The 19,136-nt window shown below is 39.7% G+C and overlaps 2 protein-coding genes across 2 annotated transcripts; one reads left to right on the top strand and one right to left on the bottom strand.

Moving 5' to 3' along the window:
• Window positions 1-259: 259 nt before the first annotated feature.
• On the top strand, window positions 260-2,864 carry LOC119790939 (protein ALP1-like). The gene is made up of 3 exons (XM_038296720.1): window positions 260-648; window positions 1,614-1,710; window positions 1,914-2,864. Exons 1-3 carry the CDS (start codon window positions 260-262, stop codon window positions 2,373-2,375), a joined length of 948 nt encoding a protein of 315 aa, XP_038152648.1. The 3' UTR covers window positions 2,376-2,864.
• Window positions 2,865-2,905: 41 nt separating this feature from the next.
• On the bottom strand, window positions 2,906-5,533 carry LOC119790916. Its single transcript, XM_038296684.1, has 3 exons — window positions 5,252-5,533; window positions 4,153-4,263; window positions 2,906-3,791 (listed from the first exon to the last, which is right to left on the bottom strand). The coding sequence occupies exons 1-3, from the start codon at window positions 5,370-5,372 to the stop codon at window positions 3,391-3,393; spliced, it is 633 nt and encodes a 210-aa protein (XP_038152612.1). The 5' UTR covers window positions 5,373-5,533; the 3' UTR covers window positions 2,906-3,390.
• Window positions 5,534-19,136: the final 13,603 nt, after the last annotated feature.

The raw sequence follows: 19,136 nt of genomic DNA, 5'->3' as shown, positions 1-19,136 counted from the left end.
TTAGTTAAGTTAAGGGCTCACCAGTACCTTATGCTAACCCTCCTTCGCTTCAGTGGTAGAGAGCAGGATGGTATGTCCATCCGCACCTTACATTTATTGCCACCTCCTCCGCCAAGGACCAGGAGCCAGTGGATGAAGGTTCGGAGTAAAGACTGGTGGGAGCGTGTGGTGCTCGTGGAGTTCACGGATCGGGAGTGGAAGCAGAACTTCCGAATGAAACGACTATCATTTATGAAGTTGTGCACTTTGATGGAGTCATATGGCCCCAGAGGAGGTGACCGTGAGAAGTCCAGTCCCACTCATCATGCGAGTTGCCATTGTACTTTATAAACTGGGCAGTTCTGCTGAATACAGAATCATCGCAAATCAATTTGGGATAAGTAAGAGCAGCGTGAAAAAGTTTGTATATATGTTCTGCAAAAGTATGATTACGGGGCCCATTAAACAACTGATCCGTGTCCCAACTGATGAGGAGGCGTTGGAGATCGCCAGAGGTTTTGAGGCCTCTCACCACATCCCCCAAATTCTTGGACTCATCGACGGATCGCACATCCCCGTCCTTCCTCCCTCTGATGGATATAAGGATTTCGTCAACAGAAAGGGTTGGCCGTCTTACGTACTGCAAGCTGTTGTGGACAACAACTGTTGGTAGGACATCTATGTACTACTTATTTCATTCAGAAATTCACAAAACAAGACAGATTGCACACACGTGTACACAGGCAGTGCTGTGAAAAAATATTTGTCAGGTGTGAATGCTGCAAAATAATTGTTTTAAAAATAGAAGTATTCAGTTTTCATTAATTAACAAAATACATGGTGAATTAACTGAAGAGAGATTTAAATTAATCTGACTACCCTTTGCCTTCAAAACAGCATTCTTTCCTAAGTATTACGATTTTTACATTTACCACAAAACACATCTGAATGATCTTGATAGTATTACAGCATAATTTTTTGTTTATACTGTATATGTCTGACAGCCCATGTAGGTACAGTTGTCCTCAAAATTATTCATATCCTCCAATTTTAAAAAAGGCTGACTTCACAATAGTACTCAAAATAACAAGAAACTAAATAAACTAATAATATATTTTAAAAAATTACTAAATATAAATTTACTTTCACAAAATATTTCTTTTGAATTGTGATAAAGAAAAAAATAAATAAATAAAACCAACAAAACAGTCCCCGGCACATTAGAGCACCTTTTCCATGAACAGTGGACCAAAATACCTGTCAGCAGGTGTAGAAGTCTTGTTAAACAGCAGAAAACACCTGATTGCAGTGATTGCCTCAAAGTGTTGCTCAAAAATATTTTAGCTTTGTCGCCCCATTAGGCTTGTTTACTTGTTTTATTTTTTGTTTAGTTGTTTTTAATAATTCTTTTGAACCACAATTCAAATTCAGTGTCATAATTTTCATGGATTTGTAATATATTATTACTTTTCTCAATTTAAACTTATTTCACTAACAGCTGAATTTTTTTCCTTCTTTAATTAGAAGGTATGAATAATTTGGAGGAAATCTGTATATAAATATGGTGGTACAGTTTAATTTTATATGCTGTCTTAAGCTATGAAACATCCTGACACCTTCCCCTCTCCCCCCAGTTTCTGGAGCATCAGTTGTAAGATGCCAGGGAGCGCACACGATGCCAATGCCTTGCGCAATTCGGACATCTTTCAAAGGGCCCATCTGTTGCCAAAGGTAAGGACAATAAATTCTGCATTTTTGCTAACAAAGGCAAAATATTTTTTGCAATGTGTACTCTTTTAACCTATTTTAACAAAAGATCTTTGTTTAAACATCTTAATTTGCCTTTTTTTTCACTTCATCCTTGAAGTAAAATTATATGAAACTGCAATAGAATCAGTTAGTCACAATAACTTGTCCTTGTACCTCTTTTTCAGTGCGTGAAGAACATCGAAGGCAAAGACATCAACCTCTTTATTGTTGGTGACCCGGCATACCCCCTTCTTGACTGGCTTATTAAAGCATACCCCAACTCTCCTCGTCTGACTCCTCAACAACAGTCATTTAATGTGTACCTTAGCTCAGTCAGGGTGGGGGTAGAAATGACATTTGGATTGTTGAAGTCAAGGTGGAGAATCCTTCTAAAAAGAAGTGATTTTCACTTTAGCTTTGCTCCTACAATGATTGCTACCTGCTGTGGGCTCCACAACTTCTGTCAAAGGGAGGGAGATTATGCCAACAACAGCTGGCTGGAGGAGGGTCGTGACCATGCGAACAACTATCCTCAGCCTAACCAGCCAGCTGACCCCCAGTGCAGTAGTGATGGAACCAGTGTGAGAGAGGCTTTGACAACTTACATGGCCACCCACTTTCCGCTCCGCACAGGTCACCTGCATTAAATATTTGGATGTCTTCTTTATTGCATATTTTTTATAGTTAAGCATATAACAGGTTAAGTATACTATAGCTGGTATTTTGATTTTGTGTCAAAACAATCCAGATTGTCCTTATTTGTAATTGATTTATGAAGCACAAGGAAAAACTTGACATTTTAATTTGTTTTCAAGGGCTTTTTTTGTGCAGTTAAGTTCAGCATAGTATAGGATGAGTGGAGGATCATATTTTGATATTTGCTTTGGAATAATTCTGGTAGTCCTTGTTTTTAATTGATCACATCTTGTAGGTTCATCAGATGTTTACGAAGCACAGGGAAGATACTTGTGATATATTTTTTATATTGATTTAAAAAGTTATTTTATATGCAGTTAAGCATATTGATTTAGTAAAGCTGAAACGTTAACAGATTGTCTTAGAAAATGTAAAAACAATAATCTTTCAATGCTCTTTAATAAACCAGATATTTTCATACATTCAACAGACATTTTTGTATAATTAAACTTGTTAGTACTCTACAGTGCTAGTGCAGTGCAAAAGAAAATGGCAAGACTTGCCATGGCACATAAAAAAGTGCAAGTTTAACATTTGTGCAGTCAGTGCAAAACAGAACATGTGCCCATAGAGCTTCACCATTTTTCAATAAACATGTAAATACAAACTTCTGAATACGTTTATAAAAGGAAAAAAAATGAATAAACTGCCTTTAACACAGCTGTAGAGGTAGATTGTGATATATCCTGGTGCTGCAGAGTGTTGTGGCAGTGCTATAAATTCTTTATTAAACAAACTGTTCATTAACCTGTAACAAAAATGACTGTTTTGCTTTCACCTTCAGTCTAGTTTCTGACAGTTCTGCCATAAAAAATATGTTAACTGGGTTTCTTTTTTCCCTTGAGAAAACTAACTGGAAACTGTTATTTTTTTTACTAAACAAAACTCCTTTGAGTATGTAAACCCAGCAGTAAACTTTTGGAACTCTGAAATAAAAATAAACAAAATGCATTAGGTAAGTGACACCTAATCTAGATCATGCAGGCAGTATTCAGAGCTGTAGTTTTCGCTATAGTTTGGGGTGTTGTGGGGAATCTGAGCTGACCCGCTGTAGCCTGGGTAGGGATGCTGAGGAGGGTAGTGATGCTGAGGTGGGTAGGAGGGTCCTGGAGCCATTCCTTGTGGAGGTGGGGGGGTTGGGAAGATAGACTTTAGGCCATCAAAAAGCTGGCCGATGAGGCGCTGATGTGAGAGGGTACTCTCTTCTATGAACCTTGTCAAAAACCTTTCTTCCCTTTGTTGACGTTTTTCCTGTTGGTCTTCAAGCCACTTGTTTTGCGATTCCTGCATCTTCTCCAAGAAGACCTGTTGTTCAGTTGCCCAAGTGTGCATAGCTTTTGCATAGCCAGATGATCTTTCTCGTGGTCCTACAACATTATACATAGACATTAGTTTGTTTATTACCATTACAAGATCACTCAAGAAACAACGTAAATTGTTATCTCAGACAAATCACCTACAAAATTTAAGGGGGACAAATCTGATTCACTTGTGGGTGGGAATGGGATAGTTCATTAACTGGGAGAACTCCTTATGAAGTACAAGCAAAGGGCTACTCCAGAATTGCTGTTTTGGGAACCTTTATGACATCAAACCAAGAGTAATCATTCTTAACATTGTGTTAATCAAAGTGCTTGTTTTTCCCCCAACACCTGAAATTAGAAAATATTACACAAAATTAAAAATAATCCCTGTTTCTTTGGCAGTCTTCTTTAACACATAACTTACTTTTTCTGGATGGCTGTACTTCCTTAGAGGTATGAGGAGGACCTTCCTCTGTCTGTGTTGGGATCCGGTGAGTCGAGCTGCTGTCTGAGATTTCAGTGCTGGACTCATTATCTGAAGGAAAAAAAAACACACAAAAAAAATGTAAGTGTTTTGTATTCATGGCCTTCCCTTGTACACAGTTAAAGTTGGAGTAAATCCAAAGGTTTTGGCAGATGTGGTTAAAAAAATACTGCAAAGTAAGAATAATGATTTGAAGACAAAGGTGGTCACACCAAATATTGATGTGATTTCTTTTTTGTTTATTCAGCTTGCATTTTGTTTATTTCTATTTTTAAAGCCATCTTACTTTGCAGCATTTTTCACACCTGCCCATAGCTTATGCACAATGAAGACTAGTAAAAATATTTGCACATTAATTTCTTTACTGGCCCACATTGGCTGGCTAGTGGGGTTTCCTATCAAGATTTGTTTAAGCCAGGTACACACTACATAATTCCTCAAACCTTCACAGATGTAGAGACCACACACTTAAATACAAAAGACATATAGCACAAGATCATACAGTGTAGGGTGCGCACTACAGAGCACAACCCACACAAACTAATTCTTCTGACTTTCTGAGGGAAAACATGCATTATATATATCTATATAGATATATAGATATATATCTATATCTATATATATATATATCTATATCTATATAGATATATATATATATCTATATCTATATCTATATATATATATATATATATATATATATATATATAGATATATATATATCTATATCTATCTCTCTCTCTCTCTCTCTCTCTCTCTCTCTCTCTCTCTCTATCTATCTATCTATCTATATACCACAAGCATTTTTGATCTCTTGGAGAGCAGGGTTGTGAGCTATGGCTGTGCTCGTTTGTTTTTACTTCCTCTTCGTCAATCAGCTGTTAGTCGGCTGTTAGCTTTAAACATTAAACGTGTCAGACCTCTGCTGGCTTTGGCTGGGGGAGATCGGGACAAAAATCGGCCCAATTTCCCATTAGTATGTACCCGCCTTTAGACAACGTCAGTTAACTGTAATTAATGTGATGAACCTGTGCTTGCTTACCCGTGATGCTGCCATCTTCTTGAGGAATGTCCGAGTTGTAGTCCTCTTCATTCTCCAAGCCAACATCCACGCCGTTGGAGGACAAATTTGACAACGGCCTATTTCCCATCATTTCATCCATTTGATCATAGAACTCAAAGCAGGCTGGGTCAGACCCACTTTTGCAGTTTTGAGTTTTGGCTTTGTAATAGGGCTCGGGATCCACGTTGCATTGTGGGACGTCGCGGTCATATTGACGGCTACGCAAACGTAAACATAGCTCTGATACAACGTTGTTGTTGAAAGAAGAGACAGAAGTAGAGAGAAAAAAGATGTTAAAATCCCGAAAAGGATCTGGAATTTACCGGGACACATTAAATAGAGAAGCCAGGGACCGGTATGGTGACAAAATCAGCATTATTAATCATTTGGATCCATATAAAGTTCCAAACAATGAGTGGAGCACCGATGAGTGAGCGCCTATACTTCAAAACAGTTCCGAAGCTACAAGTCCTTGGAGTCTCCTGTGCAGTTCATGAATGGATGGGTTCAGGAGTTGCAGATCATAAAGCCAGCAAACAGTGGGAACACAGTAATCCGTACGAAGGTAAGCTGTGATCAGACGGACTCTGGAACCTGCTAGTTTAGCAACTGCTAACCGCTAATGCTAACAACCACTCACGCATGTAATGTACTTTTAACTAGCTGCTATGTGTTTCAAATGTGTAGTTAGTAACGTTAACTGCCAACCCTCCGGGTTTCTCACGTATTTGAGCATTTTCCCGCTGCCGTTTTTATTATTTTCCCGTAAAAGATCCCAACTTTGAAGGAAAGAAACAAAGTAGGCTATAAAATAAAACCGTGCATCTTTAACTTACCAGAATGAAAATGCAGGGAACACACTCTCAATGACATTGGAATACTGTGGAAAGTTATGTTCGGTCATCTTACAGCCGCGATCCAAGCTAGCCGACGACTCTATCTCTGACGCTTGGTCTCCATGGTTACGCGTCCATTCAGGAAAGCGGTGGAAAGTTAACCCATTTTCTATGTTTCCATGGCGATCATGTGTTGAGCTGTTACAGCCCACAATACAGCAACGGTTTACCATGGTTGAAATCAAGTTAAGGTGAAATTAATCAAATTAAAACACGGCTGAGAGGGAGTACAGTACCCGGTAGTCATAGGCAGTAGTCTGAGCCGCGGTAAAAGACGCATTCAACATGGCGGCGACGCGAAGTGCCTACGTCACGACGACCAAGCCCTATAGGCCGCTTTCAAACTCTTCCATCGATTTTTTATCTGGTCGATACTTCTGTCAATTCCTGCTTCCTGCAGCTTTAAATGAACTTGACTGTATAAGTCTGCGTTCCTAGACTTTCTGCCATCAAGGCGTTCAATTATGTTGAGCTCCCTTAAGGTTTCAAGCAAGAAACAGGTGTCGGTGACAGACCACTTCGACTTTCCTCCCGCCATGTTGTTCACAAACAGAGCGAGAGCGACCGGTGGTTTCCTGTTGTTGACAAGGCGAAAAAACGTCACGCTGACGTCGCACACATGCGCAGTGAAGACTATTTTACTCTTAAGATCCGAATGGGTGTTTACATGGACGCCAATCGGAATGGCGATCGGCAAAAACCACCTCTCTCATTCGGAATTAAATTTAGATCCGATCGGACCGAATCGGATTAGAATCTTCAGTCTGACATGTTTACATGAAACATTTTTGATCTGATCAGGCCTTAAATCCGATTAGTTGTGTCCATGTAAACGTAGCTAGTGTCAGGCTGTGGTGGATGATTGGATTGCATGGAATACATGAAAAAATCTGATTGTTTTTTTTAATAAAAATCTCTAATCTGGGCTCATTTTGGGGGTTAATGTATCCTACAGTAACCATTAACCATTAACGCCCAGTGTTACAGGCGTAACACCGGGCTGTTCAAAAAACACCTGGAGGCATAGATGTGATTGCGTATGAATCAGAAGCAAATCATGAAACAACGTCGTCTCGTTACCTAAAAATTAAACACAGGATTATTTACAGAATTACACATAGGCTGCCATGACTTATAAATCCTCTCCCGCTGTTGTGGTATTGAAGAATGTAATCAGTTTTAACACCAATCATCTCGTTATGATGAGAAAATGGCTTTTGTTATCTTTATATAATGAGAAAATTAACATGTTTTCTCGAGAAAACCTTTGTGAAAAAGTATCAGAGGGACATGACCACTCTGGGCTTCCATAGTTTCTTGGGAGAAAACGAATATTTCAAAGCAAGGCAACATGTCATCATATATGCTCTATAGTTGACTTCGAAAGGATCCTGAAAGCAACTTTTTAGCAACACCAAGTTATTTAGTGAGTACTTCTAAACTGCAGGGCTTAATATGTAAGTCTTTTTTTTTTTAAAGAAAGACACTAATGACTGAGAACAGTGGTTGTAACTGATCAGTATATTTAGATTTAATAGGATGTTAAAACCCATAATAGGCAAGTGGTGCTAATTAGCATTATAACTAAATTAACTCTAATTGTTGCTACAAACTTTCGGTAATCCAATATTCAATTAAACTTCTTACTGACAGCACAAATGCAAAATATAAAACTTAAATTAATTGAACTATAGATATTTCTGTGGAAATTTTAAGAAAATTAGTGAAAAAGCAGCCAAACTAAAAAAAAACCTCTTTCAATTAAATAAATTAAATTTATTTCTATAGCGCCAATTCACAACACATGTCATCTCAGGTCACTTTCCAGTTCACCAGATCATCCAGTCAAATTGATTCAAAGTTTTCCATCTAAGGAAAACCAGTTGATTGCATCGACTCATTGACTCTTCAGCAATCCCTCACACTAAGCATGCTTGTAGCGACAGTAGAGAGAAAAAACTCCCTTTGAACAGGAAGAAACCTCCAGCAGAACCAGGCTCAGTGTGAGCGGCCATCTGCAGAGGCCGACTCTGGGATCTTCAGAAAATATGGAAACTATTGCTTGGAGGATGAAAGGGATACTTGATGAAAAGCCTTTATATATGTGCAACATTAACATTTTACATCCCTTACATTAATTTAGTATTTAAAGTAAGGAAAATTAGGACCTACAAACACACACAACATGTCAGTCCTAGTGAGTTTTAAAACCTTTAAGTTCCTAGCCATTCCCTTGATCTGTGTCAATTTTCATGTTAAGCTCAGATATCACTTATTATTTGCATTTTCACTGCCAATAAACACTATCAGAATTACAAGATTTAAACGGCTACAGAGGAGTCAGAAGAAGCAGCTCAGGAGACATAAAGGTGGCAGCATGCTCAACTTCTATTCTACAACTTGTTCTTTGTCTTTAGGAAATGCTGTTAAATAAATATTCAGCTGCAACTCAACAGAACAAACAGGAAGTCTGACCAAGCTGCTTTTTTTTTGCTTTGACTGGATCTCCTGAAACCATAGGATGCCACTTCTGGAATTTTATTACTGAAAACCAGAACAACAACAGCAGGATATATAAAGGAGGTGAAAACAGGACAAACATATTGCCTCTTTTATGTTTGTTGCTACACCCCCACATTCAACCTTTCTATCCTGCTTAAGCAAAAAAATACATGTTGCATTTAATGGATTGCATCCATCCAACCATCATCCATCCATCATCCATCCATCCAACCATCATCCATCCATCATCCATCCATCTGTCATCCATCCAACCATCATCCAACCATCATCCATCCATCTGTCATCCATCCAACCATCATCCATCCATCATCCATCCATCCAACCATCATCCATCCATCATCCATCCATCTGTCATCCATCCAACCATCATCCAACCATCATCCATCCATCCGTCATCCATCCAACCATCATCCATCCATCCGTCATCCATCCAACCATCATCCATCCATCATCCATCCATCCATCATCCATCCAAACATCATCCATCCATCATCCATCCATCCAACCATCATCCATCCATCATCCATCCATCCAACCATCATCCATCCATCATCCATCCATCCAACCATCATCCATCCATCTGTCATCCATCCAACCATCATCCAACCATCATCCATCCATCCGTCATCCATCCAACCATCATCCAACCATCATCCATCCAACCATCATCCATCCATCATCCATCCATCCAACCATCATCCATCCATCATCCATCCATCTGTCATCCATCCAACCATCATCCAACCATCATCCATCCATCCGTCATTCATCAAACCATCATCCAACCATCATCCACCCATCCGTCATCCATCCAACCATCATCCATCCATCCGTCATTCATCAAACCATCATCCACCCATCCGTCATCCATCCAACCATCATCCATCCATCCATCTGTCATCCATCCAACCATCATCCAACCATCATCCATCCATCATCCATCCATCTGTCATCCATCCAACCATCATAAAACCATCATCCATCCATCCGTCATCCATCCAACCATCATCCAACCATCATCCATCCATCCGTCATCCATCCAACCATCATCCAACCATCATCCATCCATCCATCATCCATCCAAACATCATCCATCCATCATCCATCCAACCATCATCCATCCATCATCCATCCATCCAACCATCATCCATCCATCATCCATCCATCTGTCATCCATCCAACCATCATCCATCCATCGGTCATCCATCCAACCATCATCCAACCATCATCCATCCATCCATCATCCATCCAACCATCATCCAACCATCATCCATCCATCCATCATCCATCCAAACATCATCCATCCATCATCCATCCATCCAACCATCATCCATCCATCATCCATCCATCCAACCATCATCCATCCATCATCCATCCATCCATCTAACCATCATCCATCCATCTGTCATCCATCCAACCATCATCCAACCATCATCCATCCATCCGTCATCCATCCAACCATCATCCAACCATCATCCATCCAACCATCATCCATCCATCATCCATCCATCCAACCATCATCCATCCATCATCCATCCATCTGTCATCCATCCAACCATCATCCAACCATCATCCATCCATCCGTCATCCATCAAACCATCATCAATCCATCATCCATCCATCCGTCATCCATCCAACCATCATCCAACCATCATCCATCCATCCGTCATTCATCAAACCATCATCCAACCATCATCCACCCATCCGTCATCCATCCAACCATCATCCATCCATCCATCTGTCATCCATCCAACCATCATCCAACCATCATCCATCCATCCGTCATTCATCAAACCATCATCCAACCATCATCCACCCATCCGTCATCCATCCAACCATCATCCATCCATCCGTCATCCATCCAACCATCATCCATCCGTCCATCATCCATCCAACCATCATCCAACCATCATCCATCTATCATCCATCCATCCGTCATTCATCCAACCATCATCCAACCATCATCCATCCATCATCCATCCATCATCCATCCAACCATCATTCAACCATCATCCATCCATCCGTCATCCATCCAACCATCATCCAACCATCATCCATCCATCATCAATTTATCTGTCATTCATCCAACCATCATCCAACCATCATCCACCCATCCGTCCTCCGTCCAACCATCATCCAACCATCATCCATCCATCCGTCATTCATCAAACCATCATCCAACCATCATCCAACCACCATCCATCCATCATCCATCCAACCATCATCCAACCATCATCCATCCATTTGTCATTAATCCAACCATCATCCAACCATCATCCATCCATCATCAATTTATCTGTCATTCATCCAACCATCATCCAACCATCATCCACCCATCCGTCATCCATACAACGATCATCCAACCATCATCCACCCATCCGTCATCCATCCAACCATCATCCATCCATCCGTCATCCATCCAACCATCATCCAACCATCATCCATCCATCTGTCATTCATCAAACCATCATCCAACCATCATCCACCCATCCGTCATCCATCCAACCATCATCCAACCATCATCCATCCATCCGTCATTCATTAAACCATCATCCAACCATCATCCACCCATCCGTCATCCATCCAACCATCATCCAACCATCATCCATCCATCCGTCATTCATCAAACCATCATCCAACCATCATCCATCCATCCGTCATTCATTAAACCATCATCCAACCATCATCCACCCATCCGTCATCCATCCAACCATCATCCAACCATCATCCATCCATCCGTCATTCATCAAACCATCATCCAACCATCATCCAACCATCATCCACCCATCTGTCCTCCATCCAACCATCATCCAACCATCATCCATCCATCTGTCATTCATCAAACCATCATCCAACCATCATCCACCCATCCGTCATCCATCCAACCATCATCCAACCATCATCCATCCAACCATCATCCAACCATCATCCATCCATCCGTCATCCATCCAACCATCATCCAACCATCATCCATCCGTCCGTCCCTCTGCCTCTCTGTTTGGTCCCTATCTCCAGCCGTCTATAGGAGAAAGGTGGGGAAACACCCTTAACATGTTGCCAGTCCGTCACAGGCGAGTGTTTGTATTTATTGCATTTCATCTTTTGTGTGTGCATTTATTAAAGCAGCAATGATTTACAAAAACAATCATTTTTTAAACCAGGTTTCATAAGAAGCCTCCAGCCCCTGCATAGGCACACATTAAAGAATAAAAACCCTGCAACCCTGTTTACAAAACTAGTATAAAAAATCTTGTGAGTGAAATTGTCCAGACCTCTCAGCCTTAGGGTGGGGGTACTAATTAGGATAAGTGTGAACACCTGTGTTTGCGAGTGTGGCATGTGTGCCTGTCCCGACTGTATTTCCCCCTCCCCATTCCTGCTCCAGAGGAACACGTCCTCATTTAAGCACCTGTCCAGCAGATGTTTGAACATCAAACAGAGACACACCTGACTGAAGTAAATCTGCAGAACTGGACACATTAAGATGTCAAACTAGCTTCTTTTTTTAATGCTAATGAGTTTAGTGTTTTATCCATTAAGATAGATCCCCATCTTTTAGAGTTAGTAAGAAGTTCTTAAAAATATTTGGGAATAGAAAGAGAGAAAAAACATTTTATGGTCCTGAAATACATGTTATGATAAAACTTTGTAAAAGAAAGTGTCTGATTATGACATTTTGCAGAAACCTGCCAAAATGCAAACAGTTTAAATTAAATGGCTAAAGCTAAAACGTTCTACCCTGAGCCTTTGACTATTTTTTTGTCAGGTAAAAATTTTAACTTCGATTTGGTTGAAGCTGTTTGGATCTTTACTTACTGCTTGTGCTTTGGACATTCTTACTTATCTTCACTGTGTCCCTATTCAGCTTTACTTTTCTGCCAACAAGTATAGTTATTCACATCAATTGGTAAATTAATGTATTTATTTCAGGATATGAGGCTAACTGCTCCTTCATTCTTGCTTGGATTATTGTTGATTTTCTTTTTTTTTTTTGCCAAATTCTTTTAATCCCACCATTCTGTTTTACCAAGTTTATTTCATAAACTGGAAGAAAAAATACCAGAAAATTCCAAGTAGGCCTAAAGCCTCGATTCTTTAAATCTTGTTCAAACATCCATGAGCATTTCTGCAGCATGAGGAGGTTAAGGGTTGATTACTTTTACAGACTTCCATTTCACGTCAGAAAATCAACCAATTTCTTATCCGTCAGAGATCAAGCGTTTTCCACACTTTACTGCCTCCCGGGCCTGTCAGGTTACTGGTATTTCAAAATAAACTTTTCACTTTGTCAGCCTTTTAAACGTTGAAGGCTCCCGCTGTGAGGGTGGAAAGGAAAACGGTTGCTGCAGTAAATTAAACAGCCGGTGTCTCCGGTTTGCAAGCGCAGCCCAGAACGCACATGGCTTCAGTCCACACCGCTTGCTTATGTAAGATCACCTGGAGATAACAGATATGATCTGAATTTAAAGAGCAGTTTAAGCAGGAAAACTTCCAAAAACTCTCTCTGTTTTCTCTTCAGTTCCATTCACCTGATTGGATGAAAACCTTTTAAAACAAATAATCCTTTTCTTGTCTAGAAAAGAATAAGACTTTCCAAGTTTCAACTAGGTAATTAAATACATCTTTGAAACCAAAACAAGTCATGATCATGCTGGTTGTAAAATAAGCACCTTTTAAAATCCGCCAGGCAACAGAAAGGTCTCATTTTAACAGCTTATACTAACTTCCTATGGTTAACTATGTGTCTGCTCCTTTGTTTGAATCTTCTTTTATTTAATATTTGCTGCAGGACGTCAGAGGGTTTTCCCTTTTTGGAGGTTCCCTTGTGTTTAAACATCGCCTTCCATTGTATCCCTTCTACTGTGGGACATGGAGAAGCCTCCAGCAATTTGAGATCAATGTTTATGACTTTAGTTATATTATATTATACTTGAGTGCTAGAAAATCTGAGGGATTCAGATGTGTTTCCTGTTTCCATTCACTTTATTTCTAAAGTATGACTTCACAAAATCTGTCCTCTCAAGGCACTTTAGGAGTAAATTTTAATCAGATTATCGGCTTAGTTTTCTATATAAGAAAAAACAGCTGACTGCATCCAAATGCTTTGCAGGATTTGCTCCTTCTTCTTCTGCGTTTTCTCATTGACTCTACCGTAATGTATGCAGCAGAGGTGAAGGGAAAACTAACTTTTAACAAGAAGATGTCTCCACCAGAGAACCAGGTTTAGTGTGAGTGGCAATCAGCTAAGACCAACCTGGGATTTAAGAAGACAAAAGCGGACAGACAGAGAGAAAATACAGAGCAAATCCAGTCCACAGTAAAGCAGAGCTGTTAGTTATGTCTAGAAGGTGTAGAAGGCTTCCAGCCGTACATGTTTGAGCCCTTGCCTCGCAACGCTGCCAGTTCTGTTAGCTCTACGCCTGCCAAAGACACAGACGTCCATCCCCGTGAACACTGGGACGGAACTCAATGGTAAAATAAATGGTTCTTATTTCAACCGTTGCGTATATTAGCTGCGACATATGAATCAAGATGCTATGACCGAAAGAATTTGATTGACAGATGACCGTTGATATATGATTGGCTGAATTTAGGTGTTCAGGCTGACGTAGAACTAACTGGCCTGCAGAAGATAACGAAAAAAACTAACACAGATTTTAAGACAGGATTTTTTTTTTTTTATTGAAACTTTCCATATTTTGGGACAATATAGTCTGATAAAGAGTACATTAGATTTGACATTTAAATATGACTTCCCTATGACTTTAAGCCCCCAACATCCTCTGACATGGGAGCTGGCTCGGAGCTCGTCTGCCTGGCTGTGTGTTTCCTGGACGGGGCCGCCTGTGGAGCTGGTTGACAGTTGCCTTTTGTATCTATGCTTCTTTTTCTATGTCTGCTTCTGTCTCCTTGAACCCCAGTCGGCCTCAGCAGATGGCCGCTCACACTGAGCCTGGTTCTGCTGGAGGTTTCTTCCTGTTCAAAGGGAGTTTTTCCTCTCCACTGTCGCTACAAGCATGCTTAGTGTGAGGGATTGCTGAAGAGTAAATGAGTCGATGCAATCAGCTGGTTTTCCTTAGATAGAAAACTTTAATTCAATCTGACTGGATGATCTGGTGAACTGGAAAGTGACCTGAGATGACATGATGTGAATTGGAGCTATAGAAATAAAGTGAATAGAATTGAATTGAAGGGAGCAAAAGGTATCATTGGATTTTCCACAGAGGAAGTAAACTACTAGAAGATATAGAGGGGGAAACCACATGGATCATGACTTTGACTAGAAGGCTGATCATCAGGCAAAAGCTCCTTTTCCCCAGAGGGAAAAGTCTGGGTTTTGAATTAGACCAAAAATCACAGAAAATAATGATCTATCTTCCACAAGTAACATCTTTTTTTTTTATAAAAAGATGGCTTATGAAAGAAGACATCATGTTCTGAGGAACTGGAACACAGAAGGAAAAAAATAACAATAAATCCAAGCTCTGTTAATCTTTCCAACAATGTAAAAAAAAAATTTGTGGCAGTGATGCAGGGAATGGTTCAGCTATATTTTCATCCTATTTAACATGAATCCCACTGAGAACCTGAAACTAAGGAGTGTTAAAAAAATGTAGAAGAAAAACCTTATCACCCTACAGGACATGTGGTTTTAGAACAGGAGGCATAAACGTTCAGGAACCTTGTTCTAACCATAAGAATCAGGCAGCTGCTGAGGAGGACTGCAAATAATTCAGCATGTTACATTTTTGTTTGTCACATGTTTCTCAATAAGAAAAAGTACAAAGTCATGATAAATAAAAATACAGCACCACTACAAATCATTTTATGCTTCAGTGTACTTAAATGTCTGAGTCCATTTCTGGACAGACGGATGGAAATGAGTTTTTGTAGCGATCACTGAGTCTGGGAGCGGCCATTTTTTCCCAAATATATTAACCCCTCCCTCCTGCCATCTTCCAGCAGTGACGTCACGGTGCGGTAAGCCTAGCGCCATTCTCCCCGCTTTACAAACTAAATCAATGGGAACTACTAGACACATCTGCAATCAACAACAATTATTGAAGATTTCCAGAGGACTTCACCATTGAAATTCACCAGAGCTATAGTGAAACTGACAATGCCCACGTGCATGGCAGCTGGATGCTGGAATACATCAGGTAAAAGTGAAAAAAAGAGTTATTCCACCTTTCTGATTCCTGATCCTCCACGGACGGGTTGGTCGTTGGATCGCCAACTTGAAGAGGGAGGATTTGCCATCGAACTTCTGGCCAGAGAAAAAACACGGAATATGTAGCCAACATTTGGAAGGAGAATGTTTTCAAGATGACCTGGATAATAGCGCGTTGTGACAAACACCAGATACAGCACTGGGACTTGATCAACAGCCGATACCGCACCGTGACAATGTCACTAACCAGTAGGTGGCAGTAGTGTTCTTTGACAAACATGGACGCCTCCAGTAAAGCACATTCACATGAAAATGACTCTGCATTAATAATATTTTCATAATTGAAGTAACTTCAGAAGTATGAATTCAGAAAATGACTTTTCCTTTAAATCCAGCTCATCCAAGCTCTGTTTTCCTTCACTTCTACCTATCCTCCACCAGATGGCGACATTAGTTCACGGATGGATTCATCTAACTTCAAGCAAACGCAAAAACCATTAGTGCTCTGCATTCATATAAAATTTCCCTGGACACTTTTGTTTTTTTTATTTTACATTATAGTATTCCCATCAAGCTACATTTTAAAATATATTTAATTGCATACAGATTTATGATTAACGAAAATGGGTTTATTTATTTTTTAATTTTTGGAAAGCATTTGATTCAGTTGAAAATCCTTTTTATCTTTAAAACGTTGACACAATTTGGATTGGGAGAAAGATTTAGTTTTTTTCTTTTACATTATAGTATTCCTATCAAGCTACAATTTAAAGTATATTTCATTGAATACAATTCAGGAAAATAATTAAAATGCTTTATGATGATACAAACAGCTCTTTAATCTTAAATCATGGCACATGTAACCAGTTCCACAGGTATTCACCACCAGGCTTGCAGAAGTTGAACTTTATTATTCATGCTGGTTGCAGAAATGCCATCCATCTAATTAAAAACAGTTGTATATCTGGAATTTATATATTGGACAGAAATATAATAATTAGTCAACTTGCCAATGATACAAACATTTCTTTTGAGAAAATGAACAATGAATTCCTTTAGTAACCTGACTCCGCCAGATGGATTTGCTCCGCATATCCATCTGGAAACCTTCCATAGAAGTAATTTTGGGAAGGGGCGAAAATACTGGTTAGCTGAATGGCCTATGTTGGTGATAGACGGGCCAAATAAACCAATCAGATCAACGAAGCATATGACGTACTAACAGCCAGGCTACTCTTGCCGAAACCAGTCGGGAGAAGAGCAAAAACATCTTTTCCTCTGAGAAAAGCCTCCAGAGCAATGTTTTGCTCTTCTTTCAGTGAAGAAATACTCTGTAATTCCGATAAAACTTGCTCGATAGCCACGCTTACGCTAGTTTCATCGGCTGAAGCCGCCATGTTCTTTAGACTGAACTGTTGCGCTTCTCGTTGCGTCACACCTCAACCCGCCTCAAAGCCAACGCTGATTGGACGTTCGTTTGGTGAACGGCTCCAAATTTTCTTCAACGGAGAGTCTCCAGACTGATCTGCGAGTGAAATCTTAAAAGCTCGCGAGATCAGGATGGTCTCACGAGGCTATTCCTTTAGCACTCAATGAATGGCTGTAAAACAGCAAAACAGTTTCTTCCTGTTAAAAGGGAGTTTTTCCTCTCCACTGTCGCCACAAGCATGCTTAGTGTGAGGGACCTCCTTCAAGTCAATAAGTCGATCCAATTAACTAGTTTTCCTTAGATAGAAAACTTTGAACCAATCTGACTGGATGATCTGGTTGAATTGTAAAAGGCCTTGAGATGACATGTGTTGTGAATTGGTGCTATAGAAATAAACTAAATAGAATTGAACTGAATTTGGTACAAGACTATGTCTCCATTCATAGTATACTTTTCAGTAAGGTCTCAAAACCTCAGTGAAAATAAACAAACTGATCTGTTTCACAGCGACAACAGATCAAAGATGGAACATATTCATAGAGTTGAGATAGAGGGATATTTGGCCGTCACTATGCCCTCCTTTAAGGAGTTAAAGGCCTAATGTACAGAGGAGCAGTGTTACTGTTTTACAGACTTGTTTTCCCAAAAAAAAAGGTTTTTATCATTGACTAATTATGATCTCCCTGTCCAATATATAAATTCCAGATATACAACTGTTTTTAATTAGATTTTAGTGATAGAATGATTCTATAGGGTATCTGGTCCTTCAGGTCTCTGAATAGGGTGTGTAACATTGGTTGGGCTGAAAATGGCATATTAGCTGTTCTATGAGCCCTAATGCAGCCTGGTTAAAAGCCCTTGAATGAAACCACAGGTTTTCTTCCTTTTATGGTATGATCATGAATATTTAGATGAGCTGTGCTCTGATTGGTTGGTTTACAACGAGCGAAGCTGCTGAGCAAAGACGCATCATAGCAACAAGCACTCACTCACTGAAACATCAGATATAGTTGGGGGACCAGACGTCCTCTTTTGTCCTACTTTTCATACCTAAAAAAATGGTGGAAGTTTAGGATTGTAGAATTTGAGGAGAAAGGAGGTGTTGATGGGTTTGAACTTCTCTGCACATCCATTTCACCCACTGAACTGTCATTATTCATCTATGACAATGGGAATTCAGTTTTGCATTCTATGACCCCTTTAATAAATGTCTTTTTTTTTAAATAGCCAATTTATTTATAGTAACATAATCCACCTGCTGCAGCCAGGTCTCTGTAGAAGGACTAAGTCAATCTCAACAACAAAAATCAAGTCAAGAGATATAGATAATATCTTCATCAAACCATATTAAATTATTTGCTGTTCAGTGAGAGTATAAGTTTTTTTTATTAGATTTATTAGTTTTCTGTCTATTTATGTTGGGAAGACACTGTCTAAATTGGCTAATGGTTGAGTACCAGTACAGGGGCCTGAAGAGATATCATAAGCTTAAAAGAAGAGATGATTAGTAAAAGTTGCAGGTGTTTCTCTAGATAAAACCCGGTTTTACCACATTTTTTCTCCGGCCACCATTTTGAAAACACAACTTAGAAAAGTGGTGATATCATGGAACTAATTATGTGAACTAATTATGTGGGAATAAAAAATAGAAAACGTCTTAAATCATGGCAATCAGGCAGATCTTTTAGTTATCAGGCTCCTCTCCTGTGGAACCAACTACCAGTTTTAGTCCGTGAGGCAGACACCCTGTCTACTTTTAAGACTAGGCTTAAAACTTTCCTTTTTGATAAAGCTTATAGTTAGAGTGGCTCCGGTTATCCTGAGATATCTCTATAGTTGTGCTGC

The sequence above is a fragment of the Cyprinodon tularosa genome, unplaced genomic scaffold (assembly GCF_016077235.1).
Source record: "Cyprinodon tularosa strain WSP-4 unplaced genomic scaffold, ASM1607723v1 ctg375, whole genome shotgun sequence".
NCBI lineage: Eukaryota > Metazoa > Chordata > Actinopteri > Cyprinodontiformes > Cyprinodontidae > Cyprinodon > Cyprinodon tularosa.
Note: the sequence above shows the minus strand (reverse complement) of the source record. Positions and strands in the feature narration are given on the sequence as shown.

Excerpts from the sequence above, each read along its gene's own strand:
- LOC119790939 (XM_038296720.1), top strand. The coding sequence starts at position 260 with ATGGCCCCAGAGGAGGTGACCGTGAGAAGTCCAGTCCCACTCATCATG. Across the intron at positions 649-1,613 it reads GTTGTGGACAACAACTGTTG|TTTCTGGAGCATCAGTTGTA; the intron begins GTAGGACATCTA and ends CTCTCCCCCCAG. Across the intron at positions 1,711-1,913 it reads GGGCCCATCTGTTGCCAAAG|TGCGTGAAGAACATCGAAGG; the intron begins GTAAGGACAATA and ends CCTCTTTTTCAG.
- LOC119790916 (XM_038296684.1), bottom strand. The coding sequence starts at position 5,372 with ATGGATGAAATGATGGGAAATAGGCCGTTGTCAAATTTGTCCTCCAAC. Across the intron at positions 4,264-5,251 it reads AGAAGATGGCAGCATCACGG|ATAATGAGTCCAGCACTGAA; the intron begins GTAAGCAAGCAC and ends TTTTTCCTTCAG. Across the intron at positions 3,792-4,152 it reads AGTACAGCCATCCAGAAAAA|GACCACGAGAAAGATCATCT; the intron begins GTAAGTTATGTG and ends ATAATGTTGTAG.